The sequence below is a fragment of the Pituophis catenifer genome, unplaced genomic scaffold, assembly GCF_029215685.1.
Source record: "Pituophis catenifer annectens isolate HBS135680 unplaced genomic scaffold, rPitCat1.0.hap2 SCAF_1, whole genome shotgun sequence".
NCBI lineage: Eukaryota > Metazoa > Chordata > Lepidosauria > Squamata > Colubridae > Pituophis > Pituophis catenifer.
In genome coordinates, this window is record NW_027256881.1 from 100,202,029 (window position 1) to 100,217,806 (window position 15,778).

At 40.7% G+C, this 15,778-nt stretch overlaps 1 protein-coding gene across 1 annotated transcript; it reads right to left on the reverse strand.

Moving 5' to 3' along the window:
• Positions 1–1,232: 1,232 nt before the first annotated feature.
• Positions 1,233–10,576, reverse strand: MFSD4B (major facilitator superfamily domain containing 4B). Its single transcript, XM_070932811.1, has 4 exons — positions 10,179–10,576; positions 7,601–7,769; positions 4,437–4,553; positions 1,233–2,480 (listed from the first exon to the last, which is right to left on the reverse strand). Exons 1-4 carry the CDS (start codon positions 10,482–10,484, stop codon positions 1,258–1,260), a joined length of 1,815 nt encoding a protein of 604 aa, XP_070788912.1. The 5' UTR covers positions 10,485–10,576; the 3' UTR covers positions 1,233–1,257.
• Positions 10,577–15,778: the final 5,202 nt, after the last annotated feature.

A 15,778-nucleotide genomic window follows, 5' to 3' on the forward strand; every position in this document is an offset into this window, starting at 1 on the left:
CAGCAATTATTTCCATTATACAAAGTGCTTCTGAGCAAAATTTTAAAATACCATATTTTTGGAGTATAAGACGCACCGGACTATAAGACACACCTATCTTTTTTGGTGAAGAAAAGAAGAAAAAGAAATCTGCCTCTGAGCAATTTTGCCTCGGTGCAGCAAACAGCCTGCTTTACTTTCATTTTCGTTTTCAGCATAGCTTGATTAGCACAAGGAAAAAAAAATCTGCTCCAGCAATTTACCTCTTTGCAGCAAGCAGCAGAGCCCTGCACAAAACAGCTAAGAGCAAATCAGCTGAGAGTCAGGAGGCAGATCCAATCAACCTGCTAATTAGGCTGTGCTGAAGCTGAAAGGAGCTGTTTTTTCTTGCTGTTTGCTTGCAAGGAGATAACTGCTGCGAGGCAGAGGCCAAAGGGTGGGGGCCAGTGGGTGGGCAGGGCTACATTCGGTGTATAAAACGTATCTAAATTTTCACCCCCTTTTAGGGGGGAAAAAGGTGCATCTTATCCTCGGAAAAATACGGTACGTATTTGCTAATTTAACCATAACTGTGGTCATGTACTTATTTTTTAAAAAAATAATTCTTTTTGTTAAATAGGATAGAATATATTTAGGATTCCATCTAAACACATGAAACACATGAGTTAGAAATGCAGAGGTCTTCAAGGATTGATTTTCCAGATTTATCTTGTTTCCAGAATGACCTCAATGAATTGAAGATTCTTATTCTTCAGCTACTTGTAGGACAGTACACAAATTATAAACATCATTTTATAAGCCAACAATGAGGAGAACAAGAGTCCCCAACCCCTGGTCCACGACCCGGAGCCAGACAGTGGCCCATTGGTAACCGGGCTGCACAAGCAGTGGGCGAGCATGTGCATGCACAAAGCTACATTGGTGGAAGTGCCACACACACTAAACCATCCCCTCTCCACCTACCGTCCCCTCGGATCCACCGATCCGTAAAGGTTGGGGACCACTGGAGTAGAAAACAAGTTCTGTTTATTCATTCTAATTACAGTTTTCACACTTTCCTGAAAAAATATTAAAAGAAGAAATTTAGGAAATATTCTACTTTGTCTTTCAGTCATTCTCATGGTTAAACAAAGGAGTTCCACTCCTTTCAGACTTTAAAATAAAAAGGCCTTGCTTAGAAGTCAGCAAACTTCCCACCAATACTGAAAGAATATATGATCTTAAAGTTGAAATTCTGATCTCCTGAATTTTTTTTTTTTTGCACTACAATAAGACAATTTAATCATTCTTATTTGAACTCTTCTGTTTTGGGGATCTGACAGCAAGTACAGGAGAAGAATTAAATGACAAATTCTCTGAAGGAGGCTGGCTTGAGATGGTGGTAGTAAATTCTCCTTGGATTTTCTTAGAGGTCTCTATGGCAGAGTTCTGGAGTGTGTCATTCATCTCAATTATTTCAAAGTCTACTTCATTCCATTCTCTGATTTCATTATCCTCCTCGTCGTCTTCAGGATAAGTGCTGGACAATAACGCTTCTTGAACTTCCCCATCTCCCGCATCCTTCAATTTAGCATCATCATTTGATGCCGCTAATTTACACATCACAGGGAACAGTACTGCTGTCATGACAGCTGCTCCCAATGCAGTGTACATGAGCACTGGGAGAGTGGGAAAATATCCTTGAAGGAAGCCAACCGCCGCAGGAATACACATTTCTCCTAGAGCTGCACCCATGACAAACATTGCTGCAGATTTCCCTTGAATAGTGGTGTACTGCTCTATCCAAGATATGCCACTGGGAAAGATAGTAGCCATTGAAGCACCATACACCGCGGAACCGACCCACAGAGCAACTGTATGTACATTGAAGAGGACCAGAAAGAGTGATGACACAGTAGAGCCTATGATACTTATTAGGATCATAGATCCAGGATAAGAGCAGGTCGCAAAGCAGATTGCCAATCCTCTGCAAGCTGCAAAGGTTCCCCAAAAGAGAGAGTTCAACCCTGCTGCTTCCGTTTCTTTCATAAGAGCATAGGTTTTTGCGTAAGTAAAAATGTAGGAGCCATAGGTTACCTCTGCTCCAACGTACCAAAAAAAAAACACAGAAAGAAGTACTATGAGAGCACGGTGATATTTCGCAATTTGGTATTTCTGCATGGAAAGTTTTGTTCTATCTCGAACAGGAATGCTCCTCAAATATAAAGTAAAGAAAAACAATGCGACGAGTAAGAGGTAAGTGCCGATCACAGCATAAGACCACACAAAATTCCAGTTTAAATGAAGCTTCGGCAACAATGTAGCCCCAGGAGGAGAATTCATAGCTGACTCGTTATTAATATTGCTACCCAGATGTATCTGCAATTCAAAGGCAGAGCCACCCAGTACCATCTTCGCCAGGATGGGAGCTACAAAAGCTCCAAGGGCAAAACTGAAATGCAAGGCCTGTATGTGAGGACCAGCTTCTGCTTGCCATGTGTCCAAAGCCAGAACATTCCCACCTGAAAGATAAAGATTCAGGGTCAACTTTTCATATGAAAAAGTTTCATAGACTTACATGATACCTTCACCTAACGTATGCCATTCCCTTCGTATTCCAACTTTCATCTTTTCAAGGTACGTACTACACTTTTGCAATTTTGTCATCAGGAAAGCAATCTTTTCCCTCGCTGTCTTGTTTCTTTATCATTACAGGTCATTCCTGTTTTCAACTTTGAGAAATGACCATGAACTCAACAGAGGAGAGGGAGTCATGGGATCCTCCAGATATTGCTGGACTCCAATTCCAACAGTCCAAATTAATGTGGACAGGAGTAAAATGTACTGGAATCTCTAGAAGCCAAAGCCATCTATTATTATGATGTACCAGAACTAGGGAGATCCAAACTCAACTTTATCCTCAGTCACGGAAGTTCAGTGGATGAATTGGGACTAGTTATTCTTTCATAGTCCAACCTAGTTTCCAGAACTGCTGTGGAAAAAAACTGAAGCTGCTCTAAGAAAAACAGAATATAAATCTAACCAAAAGTAATAAAATAAGTTCCAAGAACACTGCCATTCATCTGATACTCTATTCTTACAGAAGGGTTATCTCTTCTATATGCTTTCTTCATCTTTTAATTACTTTAAATTACTTTTTCTTATGGCTACAGCTACACTTTCCTATATATTATATTTCAATGAAGGCCAATTTAGGAAGTGGCCATTTAAAACATCAATTCCAACTCGCTGCTAAGTGCCAGAATCCAAATTAAAGCATCATATCCATGTAAATACATCCAATGAACAGAAGCCCATCACTTTTCTGGACAATTGGTTCTACTATGCTACTAACTGCTCTTACAGCTCAAGAAGTTCTTTCGAACTTTCAGTTGGAGTTTTCCTTGTTGTAACTTCAACATAATATTCTGTATCCTGAACTCTGGAATACTAGAAAACAGGCCTTGATCTGCCAATTACTCTACTCTTCTGGTATTTGAAAAGTATTACCATATCCTCTCTGAATCTTCCAAAGGATAAACATTCATAATTTCTTCAAAACTATCCCTAAATATATTTGTTTTCTCTAAAACCTTAAATACAGTGTTCAGAACTGGACACAATACACAAACTAAAGGTTGTATGAATACAGATTAAAGTGGAACTATTACTTTCTATGATTTCTAAGCTATACTTCTGTTCATTTAATATCCACTTACAAGTTTAGCAGGACTACCAGAAAACTATAGGGCTGTATGTTATTCGGCAAGCCAATTCCATGCTGTTGTTAAGAAAATTGTATGAAGGTGTCCATTACTCTTACTCTTTTAAACAATATTTTGGCATTCTCTCTTGCTCTCTCACTCAGTCCTGGTCTGAGTCACCTTTCTATGTCTCTACCATGGAACTATAGCATTTTTCTTGATCCCCTCAGCAAAAACAATGATCTCCTGTAAACATTAGCCAGAACATTACTGAAGTACTTAAAGCACCAATAATTGGAAGTTGAATTTATCAGATAGTTGAACTGTATTTTCAGTCTACAGAATATCCTGAAACAACTGTACATCAACTGGGTTTGACAACATCCATGTAGACACAATTTTACACATCACGTTATTTTCAATGAATGCATCCCATCTGCATGTGTACGTATGTGAAGAAAACTTTCTATATACAAATCAACTATTTTAGGACTAAAGTACATGCAATTCCCAATCTCTGAATGTTTATCCCCAACCCCAGAAGAGCATGCAAACAGGAAAAGGCAAATATAACCAAGTGGTGAAATTTAGTTTGGCCTTTGGTCAAGTAAGGAAATTTTCAGGTTCACCTGTTTTGTGCACATGATACACACTTAGCAATGTATTAGGAACACATAATTTATTATAAAGGAAGGCAACAACACAGTCCCATTGAATGATCGCAACATGATGGAAGGAAAAAATAGATTATGTGTAGTAAGTTTTTTTTTTTACCTGTATCCAGAATTCCCATTGCAAAACCAATGATGGACATCACGATTGTTAACAAGATGGCACTCTTACACCATGGAATAGCATATAGACCTACTGTTGTACCCAGCATAGAGAAGCCTATAAATATAATTTAAAATTTTAAAATAGAACATTTTAAGAATTAAAATTCCCCATATTTCATTTTAAATCCAGTAAATTCAAAGCCAGTAAAAATTTTATTTGTATTTAGAATTATTACTATATCATGAAGAAAGGTAGCTTATTTAATGTAGCAGTCCTATATCAAATGTATCATAAGCATTTATAATTTGGAATAATGCTATCGATCTCTATGGGGCTTTCTTCTGAATAGTATATTTTGGATTGTCTTAACAGTTTCCAGAAGGTGACTCAATTGTTAGAAAGCATTGCTTCAATAGAAATACTGCCGCATAGAAAACAATTTCCTTCACAATTTAAAATTGCTTATCATCCTTCCCCAAACTTTGACTTCTTTAGAATTCTGAAGTTAGTTTGTTAATATGCTGTCCATTCCTAAAGGCGTTAAGTGACTAACAACCACAAACTTCATAAAATAATCCCTCCAATAACTACACCAATAAATTCACCCCAAATGAATTTAAAAATCCCATCATAAGAGATGAAGCAAAGCATATGAAGTCATATGACCACCGCTACTTGAAAATTCATAACATGCTTTCCTCCTGAGCTACTTGGAATAGCTGGATTTTATATGTTCTCCAAAACCCAGGAGAGAAGGGACTGACCAGATCCAAGGCTTAAGAGCAGCAATTGCAAATGCCTGTTTCCTAGGCACCTTCAGATGGCATTTTTGAACCAGATGAGACCTGGCCAGAAATTTCATCTGACTGGATGGGCAGATGAACATGGAGAAGATGGTCTCTCAGATAACCGAGTCTGAAGCCATGAGACTTTAAAGGTGACAAGAAGCACTTTCAACTCCATCCTGAAGTCATCTGGCAACCAATGAAACCCCCCAAAGCAGTGGGATCACCCAAGTATAAATGAAAAATACTCATCCCTTGACCAGCCTGCCATGTTTTAGACTAGCTGTCACATCCAAATGCTTTTCAAAGGCAGTCCCATGTACAGTCTGCTACAATAATTGAAATAGGAGGTAAGCAAGGCTGTTTTAGGAATGGTGCACAAAATGGAGCTCTGGAAAAGCCAGTTCCAAATTCAACTGAAAGCCTCTAGACTGCAAAAGGAAGTCTTCCATAGAGATTAGGAAGGTAGTCTCATATAGAAATGCCACTAAACTTACATGACAGTTCAGTGGTATTTCTACGTGATACATCTTTATAAGTAATGTATTTAAAAGTCCTAAAACCCATTTGTTACTAAAGAATTGTGATTCTGAAACCAAGGCAAAAGGATTGAGAACGCTTGAGTGAGATTAAAAAGAGCCTGAAGTAATGTTCTAAATAACTAATGCAAATAAGGAAGCTATCAATAAAAAAGCACTTCCTTGACCATGTTAAAAAGGGAATGACTTTTCTAGTAGACCGGACTGCTGAACAGGAAGTATCAAAATATTTCACTTCTCTATGCTCCTTATTTTGATATAAATGCTTTTTGAATCACAGCCTAAAGTCACTGTCCTAAAACTATAAGAATTCCAGTCCTGATATTTTTCCAAAGAGTACAGCATATTACAAGTGATGCAAGCATTCTGTTTTGTTGAGGCTTTCCACTGCAAAAAACGGGATGCAGTAGACATTTGACTAAAGCCCAGAGCAAAAATAGCCTGATTTATTGGTTGGTAGCAGTGGTGAAATGTAAAATTTGTTACTACTGGTTCTGTGGGCATGGCTTGGTGGTGGTAATGTGACTGGGTGGGCGTGGCCAACTTTTTTTTTTTTTTTTACTTTTAAAAGCATTTTTTCTACAACCTTAAGAGGTTGCAGAAAAAAATGGTTTTAGAAGCCTCTGACGATCAGGCAGCTCAGCTGGGATCGCCAGAGGCTTTTAAAGGCATTTTTTTTCTACAACCTCTTCGGCCGAAGAGGTTGCAGAAAAAATGCTTTCAGAAGCCTCTGATAATCCCAGTTGAGCTGGGGTCATCAGAGGCTTTTTTTTTTTTTTTTTACTTTTAAAAGCATTTTTTCGGCTGAAGAGGTTGTAGAAAAAATGCTTTTAAAAATAAAAAAAAAGGCTCTAATGATCACGTGGCTCAGTTGGGCACGGGGGGCGGAGCAGGAATTTTTGCTACCAGTTCTCCGAACCACTCGCCGCCATCGTTACCGGATCGGGCGATCCGGTCCGAACCGGGAGCATTTCACCCCTGGTTGGTAGACAGCACCAATAATATTAAATTCTGAGCATTATATTTTAGGATGAGCACCAACTAGGACACATGCAGAAGACAAAAATCAAGAAAACCAAGGGCTTGCAAGGAGAAATTTATGAATTGATAGAATCTACTCTTCTGAAGGTTTCTGCAGAGAGATGAACTACATGATTCCAAGGTCCCCTCCAATACTTTTGTTCATCCCTGTAATGGATACACATTTGGATGAAGTTAAAATAACCAGGAAAAGATTAGAGGGAAAGAGCCGATACAATTACTATCCCATTTCTGATCAGCTAAGTAGAAGGATTTTCAACTTTGTATATTACCTGTGTCTAATTCTCATTCTAAAAGCCGCGGAGGCGCAGTGGTTAGAGTGCAGTTCTGCAGGCTACCGGCAGTTTGGCTGCCTGCCAGCAGATTGGCAGATTGAATCTCACCAGGCTCAAGGTTAACTCAGCCTTCCAAGGTGCGTAAAATGAGGACCCAGATTGTTGGGGGCAATATGCTGACTCTGTAAACTGCTTAGAGAGGGCTGTAAACAGTGGTGGGGTTCAAGTAATTTAACAACCGGTTCTCTGCCCTAATGATTTCTTCCAAAAACCAGTTTGCCAAACTGCTCAGAAAGTTAACAACCAGTTCTCCCGAACTGGTGCAAACTAGCTGAATCCCACCACTGGCTGTAAAGCACTGTGAAGTGGTATATATAAGTCTAAGTGTTATTGCTATTGCTATAGTGTAATACAGTATATCCACAAACACAATTATAACTCGCTTAGGGATAGATATGCAACACCTCTTCTACTACAAGGTCAACAATCTATATTATTCATATTCATTTTTGTCCACTTACCCAAAAGTAACTTGGAGTTCATGCAGTCAAAAAGTATTCCACCAATTAGAGAACCACTAAAGTATCCCATTGAACGGCCCACGAAGATATATGAAATTTGACTGACATTTTTGTTCACATTTGCAGCCAAGTCTTGAAATGTTGGTCCTAGAATAGCAATAGCCATCCCCTAGAAATAAATCAAATCAATAAGAAATAAAAATAGCTGTTAATAAAGCTTTGCAAAATTGTTCAAATAATTCAATAGTTAACTTACAACCTTTAGAATCCTAAGCATGCTTATTTGTAAATAAGGCTGATTTAAGTTAATGGACTATATCTACCCTCACTGTTCTGTGCAGTACACCAGAGAATAACACCCTTTCTCCACAGTTACCAACAGGATATTTCTATGAAGCCTATAAACAAGGCCTGGCAACAGTAGTAGTTCCATTTGTAGCTCCTTGCAACTTATATTGCTTAAGGTTTCTTTGTCTTTTGATGTCTTTAAGTCAATCTTGATTCCTGGCAACTTCCTAAACAAATCTCTGCAGTTTCCTTGGCAAGGTTTTTCAGAAGTGGTTTGCCGCTGTTTGCCATTGTTTCCTTCCTAGGGCTAAGACACTTTCCCAAGATCACTCAACTGATTTTATGTCTCAAACGGGACTAGAATTCAGTCACCCAGTTTCTAGCCTGATGCCTTAATCATTACACCACACCAAACTGGTTGTCCCACTGTTCTTTTAGAGTATCACATGACTATCATGACTAGGGAACAGTCTATTTAGGTATCACAAAATAGTTGAAAGAATTCATAACACAAACCACATGGATAAAGCCAAAGTTGCAACTGCTGACATATTATTAGAAGAAGCATCTACGCTTATAAGGATAGTTGTATTGAAGTGAACTTTGTGTGTATATGCATCAGTTTGTTCACACACTCAAATTCTGCACACCAGTTGAAATATCCATGAAGATTGCCCAGAATAGAGAAATTTCTGCAGGATGCTGGAGACGTATATTTGTCTTCATTGGTGAGAGAAATTTCTTTCTCAGAAATTCTTAAGGCATCCTCTAAGAAGTTTATTTCTCAGATCATCATCTATCAAATTGTATCCAGTAGGAGACTCACACAATAGGCCTCAAGGATATTTTTTGAAAACAGGTCTGTCAGTATGAAAATAGGCAAAGTGTCAAATACCCAGGACTGGCAAAAGGCATTCCAGATCTCTGGTTCCAGTTGTCTATATGGATCAAAACCTCCATAAGTAATTATTCTTGTATCATTCACGGGCAATGCAACCCTATCCAAAATAAATTTACCATCATTAATCAAACTTTATTATTATTATTATTATCATTCACCAATACCACTCTCCAAAAAGATCTGCTATCAGAACCTTTATCTACCTGTTTCAGTTTTTTACTTTATTTTATTTTAGTCAGACTTTTATTGAATTTAAATTCATGTTTCTTAGAGTTTTCATGTCTCACTAATAAATAAAAAAAGGAGCCAAACATCATTCCTCTATCTACAGCATCCGAGACCAAGCCTTTTTGTTAATCCCATCTAGTGGTATCATGAAGAACATGACCTACTCATTAACAAAAGGAAGTATTTTATTTATTCTTTAGCATGGAAGCTAGGATGCTGGTTTGAAGTCAAGGTTACCCAGCTTCCAGATGACCACAGCGTTCACAAAGTGCTTTTGAGCCAGATACTGTCTCTCATCCCAACCTAGATGGTTGTTGCAAAAATGAAACTGGAAGACCTACCAGGCACCCTACTTTAAATTTCCAGAGCAAGAGCAGAATGAGAACATTCCATGTGATGTAGTGGTTATGGCTGTCATTGTCAGCATTACACTGAGAGTGTTGTACAGGTAGTCCTTGACATACAACAATTCGTTTACTGACCGGTCGAAGTTACATCGCTGAAAACAGTGACTCATGACCATTTTGTACACTTATGACTGTGGCAGCATCCCCGCGGTCCCGTGATTTACACTCGGATGTTTGGCAACTAGCATATATTTATGACAGTTGCAGTGCCCCGTGGGATGGGTCATGGGATCCACCTTTTGTGACATTCTGACAAGCAAAGACAATGGGGAAGCCTGATTCACTTAACAACAGTGTTACTAACTTCACAACTTGCAGTGATTCACTTGACAAACGTGGCAAGAAAAATGGTAAAACAGGGCAAACCCCACAACGAACTTCTCACTTAGCAACGTAAGTTTTGGGCCGGTAAGTCGAGGACTACCTGTAGGTTAGGCTTGAACAAAAGCAGCCCAAAAGGCGAAGCGTCTCCATTTGTTCCTATGTCCAACAGGACAAGGTTTTCTTCTCAAGGAAGGCAGAGAGATCCCCGTCGGATCTCTCCCCAGCGGGGCAGCTCAATCAATCTGCCGACTGCCGCTCTTTCAAGGGCGCCAGAGGGCAGCGCCCAACCCCGGGCTTCTTTCGCTGCTCCCAAGAAGCTGCGGCTGGGCCATAAGGGCAAGGCGCCCGCTGGGTCGTCGGAAGGCGAAGCCGGCTGTCACCCTGCTCGCTGCCCGGCTCGTTCGCCCGCCTGGCTTTCTCGCCTCCTTACCAGGCCCAGGAAAGCGGCGCAAAGAGCAGCCGAAATGCACCACTTCAGTGCCCGCCGGGAAGCCGCCACCGCCGCCGCCGCCGCCTGCTTTCCCGCGCCAAGGCCACCACCTGCCCGGCTTCTTCGGCCGCTGCCATCGGCCACCTTTACGACCGGCTGAAGGGCAAGCGGCGCCGAGCTTCCAGGCGGCGACTCTCCAGCAGCCGCATCCTCCCCAGCGGCGTCCCCGGGGGCTCCCGCTTCTCCTCGCGCTCCCTCTTCTTCCAGCCGGGCAAAGCGGACCTGCTTCTTTGCACCTCCCGCCATATGTCTCACACCCGAAGGCCGCCGCTGCAGACCCGGACAGGCGACACGTGACCGACTAATCCCGGAGCCGCCGGCATCATGGCAGGCGAAAGGAGCGCCTTTCACCTTAAGACTACAATTCCCAGAAAGCACCGGAAAACAGCTGTTTACGGTGCGGAGGCTGTCGCCGCAATAAACGCCTCCCTTTCACGCCGAGGTTGGCGAATGCTCCCGTTGGCTGACTTCAGGCGAATTAATTCGCCTCTCCGGTTATTGACGTGACCGACGCCCACTGAAGCGAAGGCGGTGGGCCCTGACGTAGTTCCACACCCTTCCCTCTTGCTGGAGGGTTGAAAGTGACGTTTGCCAAATCATCTGGGAAAGAGAGGCTACTAGAGCAGCGGTCGCCAACTGGTAGTCCGTGGACCACTGGTGGTCCATGAGAAAATTTTGGTGGTCCACAGAAAAATTATTTGCATTTTTTATATTGCACTAAATCAGGGGTCCTCAAACTACGACCCCTGGGCCGGATATGTGGAATGAATGTTTGTGTTGTTGCAGAGAGTCTCCCCCTTTGGGGTCTTTTTGTGTGGGTCGGAGGGGGGCAGAAATTCCGACTTGGGGTCTGCTTCGGCCTCCTAGTGCGGGGCTTTGGGTAAAGGCTGGATGGAAGCACCGCAGGTGGAAAAGTGCCGGAGGGCCTCGTTCCAGTGGGACTGCATCATGGCCTGGAACTGGCGGACCATCTCAGCTCACTGAGCCTCCGGGTGCGGGTACCTGGCCTTGCACCCCCGCAGGTCTTCCCTCTGCTTGGAAAGCCTATGCTCGTAGTCCTCAGTGAGGTGCTTCTGCTGAGCCTCCTTCTTGGTCAAGTCCAATTTGAACTGAGCTGTTTTGCCAACTCTTTCTCATTGTGACTGCTTAGCTCCAACAACTGCTTCCTGTTGGGGCCCTAAGGAGCCCAGGTGGGTAGGCGAGGAGTGGCTGGGAGGGGAGGGGCAAGTAGAGCGGGTGAGGCGTCCATCGACATGAGTGACATTAAGTTGGCCACGCCCATCCAGTCACATGACCACCTAGCCACGCCCACCCAGCCAGTCATTAGGCAGATCATATTACTGGTCCGCAGGATTTAAAATTATGAATGCAGTGGTCCCTGAGGTCCGAAAGGTTTGTGACACGTGTACTAGAGCACTGAGGAAGGAGTATGGTTACACAGCAAAGGAGATTAATCTCTTAATGGTCTCTCTTTTCTACACCGTAGAGGAACTGCTATTATTCCTGCGTTTCATTACAAAATGACACAAAAAAAGTATAAAACATAAGGGTGGGGTGGATTGCCTATACAAACCGACACCCATTCAGATATTAATCGCAAACGAAAGGACAAATAAATGAATAGTGAACCGACTAGATGACCTCCAAGGTCCCTTGCAACTCTGTTATTCTGAGTAAGACTTGGGTCTTACTTGTAAGGAAAAAAGCAAACCCCAACTGGACGCGAAGGAGTCGTTGGATGAGTTGTTTGCAGGAAAGCCCGCTGCTGTTGACGATCAGTTAAAAGTACTTTTGGTTGATTGAATAATTGACGACACGCATCTTAAGATTGTCAAGAGTCTCCGTTGCAAGCAACTCTCATTTCCCGGAGTACGGGATTAAAACAGACAAAAAAAGAAAAAGCCTGAAAACAGAAGGGAAAGTTATGTTACAGCGCTAGTCGAGGTCTGCCATGTGTACAAGACAGGAAGAGGAACATCCAAAGCGGGAATCGGATTCTGCGGCCACTGATATCCAGAGCGGTCCGTGGGAGGAAGGTCAGCCAGATTTTAGAGCCCGGGAGAATGGTGGCTCATCGCCTTATGTTAGTAAAGAGTGCAGGCAATACAACTGTGGCTTCAAATAAGGAAATACTCCAAAAACAAAGTTTATTTTACTCCTGGCAGGTGCAGCTGTATTGCGGGCATGATCTACCTTGCCTTGGGCACCTGTAACAAACATAGTTCCCTTCATTCTTCTAAGTGGCCGAGGCAAGCAGAGGTGCAGCTATCTCGGCTTCTGATCCATAATTTGAGAATTTTCTTCGAACTGGCCACCGCACAGAAAAATAGGGTTATTTGAAAGCAAAATAGAATTTGGCCCTTGAATTAAAATTTCATACCCGAAAAAGGGTTTGCCCTCTGGGGACATTGGTAATTGATGAATGTAATATCGTTGCGATTAACAGCGTGGGCACATAACTGTGCAACTTTATCTACCTGTGGGAAATGAAGCCTTTTATATCTATTGAGTTGGGCTATAAAGTTGTAGTTAGTAAGTTCTAAATTATAACAAGTGAATATTTTTTCTCCGAACTCCGGGTGTTTCGCTGCGCACAGAAGACCCTGTTATTCCGCCAGGCAGGGCTATCAACATAATAATTTTAAATTGGGTATTTAAAATTTTTGGGGTTTTAAATCGGCCAAATCTATTTAATTATTTTAATTTTTAATTATTGTTGTGTCCTGTGTTTTTAAATTGGCTGTACATCGCCCTGAGTCCTTCGGGAGAAGGGCGGTATAGAAATAAAATTATTATTATTATTATTATTATTATTATTATTATTATTATTATTATTATTATTATTATTATTATTATTTCAAAAGCAGAGTAGTCTATGGGGGCTGATGGAAATCCCTTGACCATCCTGTCTGTTGGCTGGCTAGCTCATCCCATGTCTTTATTTTCTAGTGCAATCAGTTGCAGCTGCCCTTAGATCAGATAGTGAAAAGAAGCTATTCCATTCCTCCTCTACTGAAAATTGGTCTCCTTTTCCAGAATAAACATCACAGATTCAGTAAGAATCAGTCTTTATTATACACAGCAAATCAGAAAAACAAGAAAAAAAGTTGAAACAAAAACAGGTGAAAAAGGTAATTGTGATTGTGGACAGTTGCTCCATCAATGTAGGGTCTCCCATGCACACACAACAGGCACAACAATCTAGACCAGTCTCTTTAAAATAAGGCAGCGCTCCCAAACCAAGCTTATACTGCATCTAAATTTAATAATACTAATTATTCCATTTTCCTGCCCTGCTATCCTGCCTCAACATGGCAGTTTTCTATCAGGAACAACTAAAATATTCTGGGAGTATATACTAAAATACATATACGGTACTCAGCAATGTCACAGAGGTATGAAGATCATCCCAGCTGCTCAACTAAAGCAAGCAGGTAAATATATTGGGCAGAATATGCTAGACGTGAATTATTGCTTTAGTGACAACAGTAAAAATGGAATTTCATACTGCATTGGAAAAGGCAATGGTAAATCACAATGAAATTGTGAAGATACCCTCTCAATAGCAAATTATCCAATTTTACTCTCCAATTTTATTCTCCACCAGTGCAGAAACTGGTGGGTTTTATGGTAATTTTCAATCTAAAATTGACAAACATTAAAGCCAGTTTGGTTGAGTGGTTAAGGCACCAAATTAGAACGACCATGAGTTCAATTCACCATGAAAGCCAGCTGGGTGACTATAGACCAGTCACTCTGTCTCAGCCCAAGTCACTTCACAGGGTTGTTGTGGAGAAAATAGAAGGAAGGTGTGTTGCATATGTTCACTGCCTTGAATTATTTGTAAAAGTAATAAAGTTGGGATACAAATAAAAATACCCCAGCAACATGAGCTACTTCCAAGTTGGAAACATTAAAAAGGTAATTGGATATGTGACCTATAAGCTGAAATGAAGCAGACAAGCAGCTTAGAATAATAAACTATTCAATCCAATTATTTCTTCATTGCAGTCTTAGGACAACCAAAATGATGCCAACATACATGAGTATATCCAGATGGAGTTCACAAAAATTAAACTCTTATTGGTACAAAAAGATGGAAGAATTCAGTCATATTGTAATAGGAAAAGTATGGCCAGGGGCTAACCACAGCAGGTCACAAACTGCTGATATACATGTTCCAACTCAAGCTAAAGTGGAAGAATAAAGCCATCCAGTCCCTACGATATGATGACTAAGTATATATATGCTCATCATTTTCAAGGAGAGGATCAGGAATCACTTTGTTAGGGAACTAGAGAAACTTGAAACAAAATCAAGGAAGTTGTCAGGGATTAAAGAAACTGCCAAAGACCAAGGAATAGAAGAAATCAAATTACATGTAAGAACAAATGGCGGAAATTGCCAAGAAGAGAAGCAAAAGTCAAGAAAAATAAAGCTCTTGGAAAGACACTTAGCAAAGAATTTCTGAAAGCTGTTGACAAAAAGAGGTTATTACAAAATCTTTAAGGACATCAAAAATAAAAAAGGCACACACACAAAAAAAGGAATGTTTTCCAACGCTACAACATGTTAGCAGCCATCCTTAGAACTAGCAATGAAGTAACAATAGCTTTTGCCTTTTAGAATGAACTACCAACAAAGAACTAACAATCAAATGAGTTGTAAACTAGCACTACAATGCATAGCAATAAAAGCGCTGGAAAATAGATTCAGATGCCCTGATGTATTTATACCTGATCACGAAGATCACAGAATCATGCAGGAAATTTCAGGAAACTGGATAAAAATAATATTGATACTTTGAAAACTCCCAAGAATGCCATAGATTGTCAGAAAACAAACAAATGGAACAAATCAATTAAAATTTATTTTAAGGTGCAAATTATTAGGCTCAAATTATCATTATCACATAATGGACATACTATGCAAAAACCCAGTTCCCTTGAGAAATACATAATGCCAGAAAGGATTGAAGTAGAAAGGTGAAAAGGATTTTATTAGCACAGTGATGGATGCATCAGGAGATCTCAACGGTTAGGGTAAGGGCAGATCATCCCGGAGATGATCCATCTGTGCATTTACTAAGATTTCACAATGACTTGATGATTCATAATATTTACTTGTTAGAAGCTTTTAGAAATCAGTGATCTAATTTCCTGACTTCCAATCAAGATTGCTTCTTTTCTAGATTTCAAGACGTTCCTACTACCCGGAGACAGAGAGAGACAAAAGCAAAAAAAAATTGCTTTCAGTTAAAAGCCCATCTGGTCAGCTTTTTGGCATTATGGGTAGTCCTTGACTTATGACCACAATTGAGCCCAACATTTCTGTTGTTGTGTGACATTTGTTAAGTGAGTTTAGCCCCATTTTATTACTTTTTTGCCTTCATTGTTAAGTGAATCGCTGCAGTTGATCATTTAGTAACGGTTGTTAAGTGAATCTGGCTTCCCCATTGACTTTGCATGTCAGAAGATCACAAAAAGTGATTACATGACACAACAACGGTCATAAATATGAACCAGTTGCCAAACATTTGA

What these genes read in the sequence shown, in the direction of transcription:
- MFSD4B (XM_070932811.1), bottom strand. Translation starts at nt 10,484, where the DNA reads ATGGCGGGAGGTGCAAAGAAGCAGGTCCGCTTTGCCCGGCTGGAAGAA. An exon ending in GCGCCGCTTTCCTGGGCCTG is followed by an intron (nt 7,770 to 10,178) that starts GTAAGGAGGCGA and finishes ATTTATTTCTAG; the next exon opens with GGGATGGCTATTGCTATTCT. An exon ending in GAACTCCAAGTTACTTTTGG is followed by an intron (nt 4,554 to 7,600) that starts GTAAGTGGACAA and finishes TTATATTTATAG; the next exon opens with GCTTCTCTATGCTGGGTACA.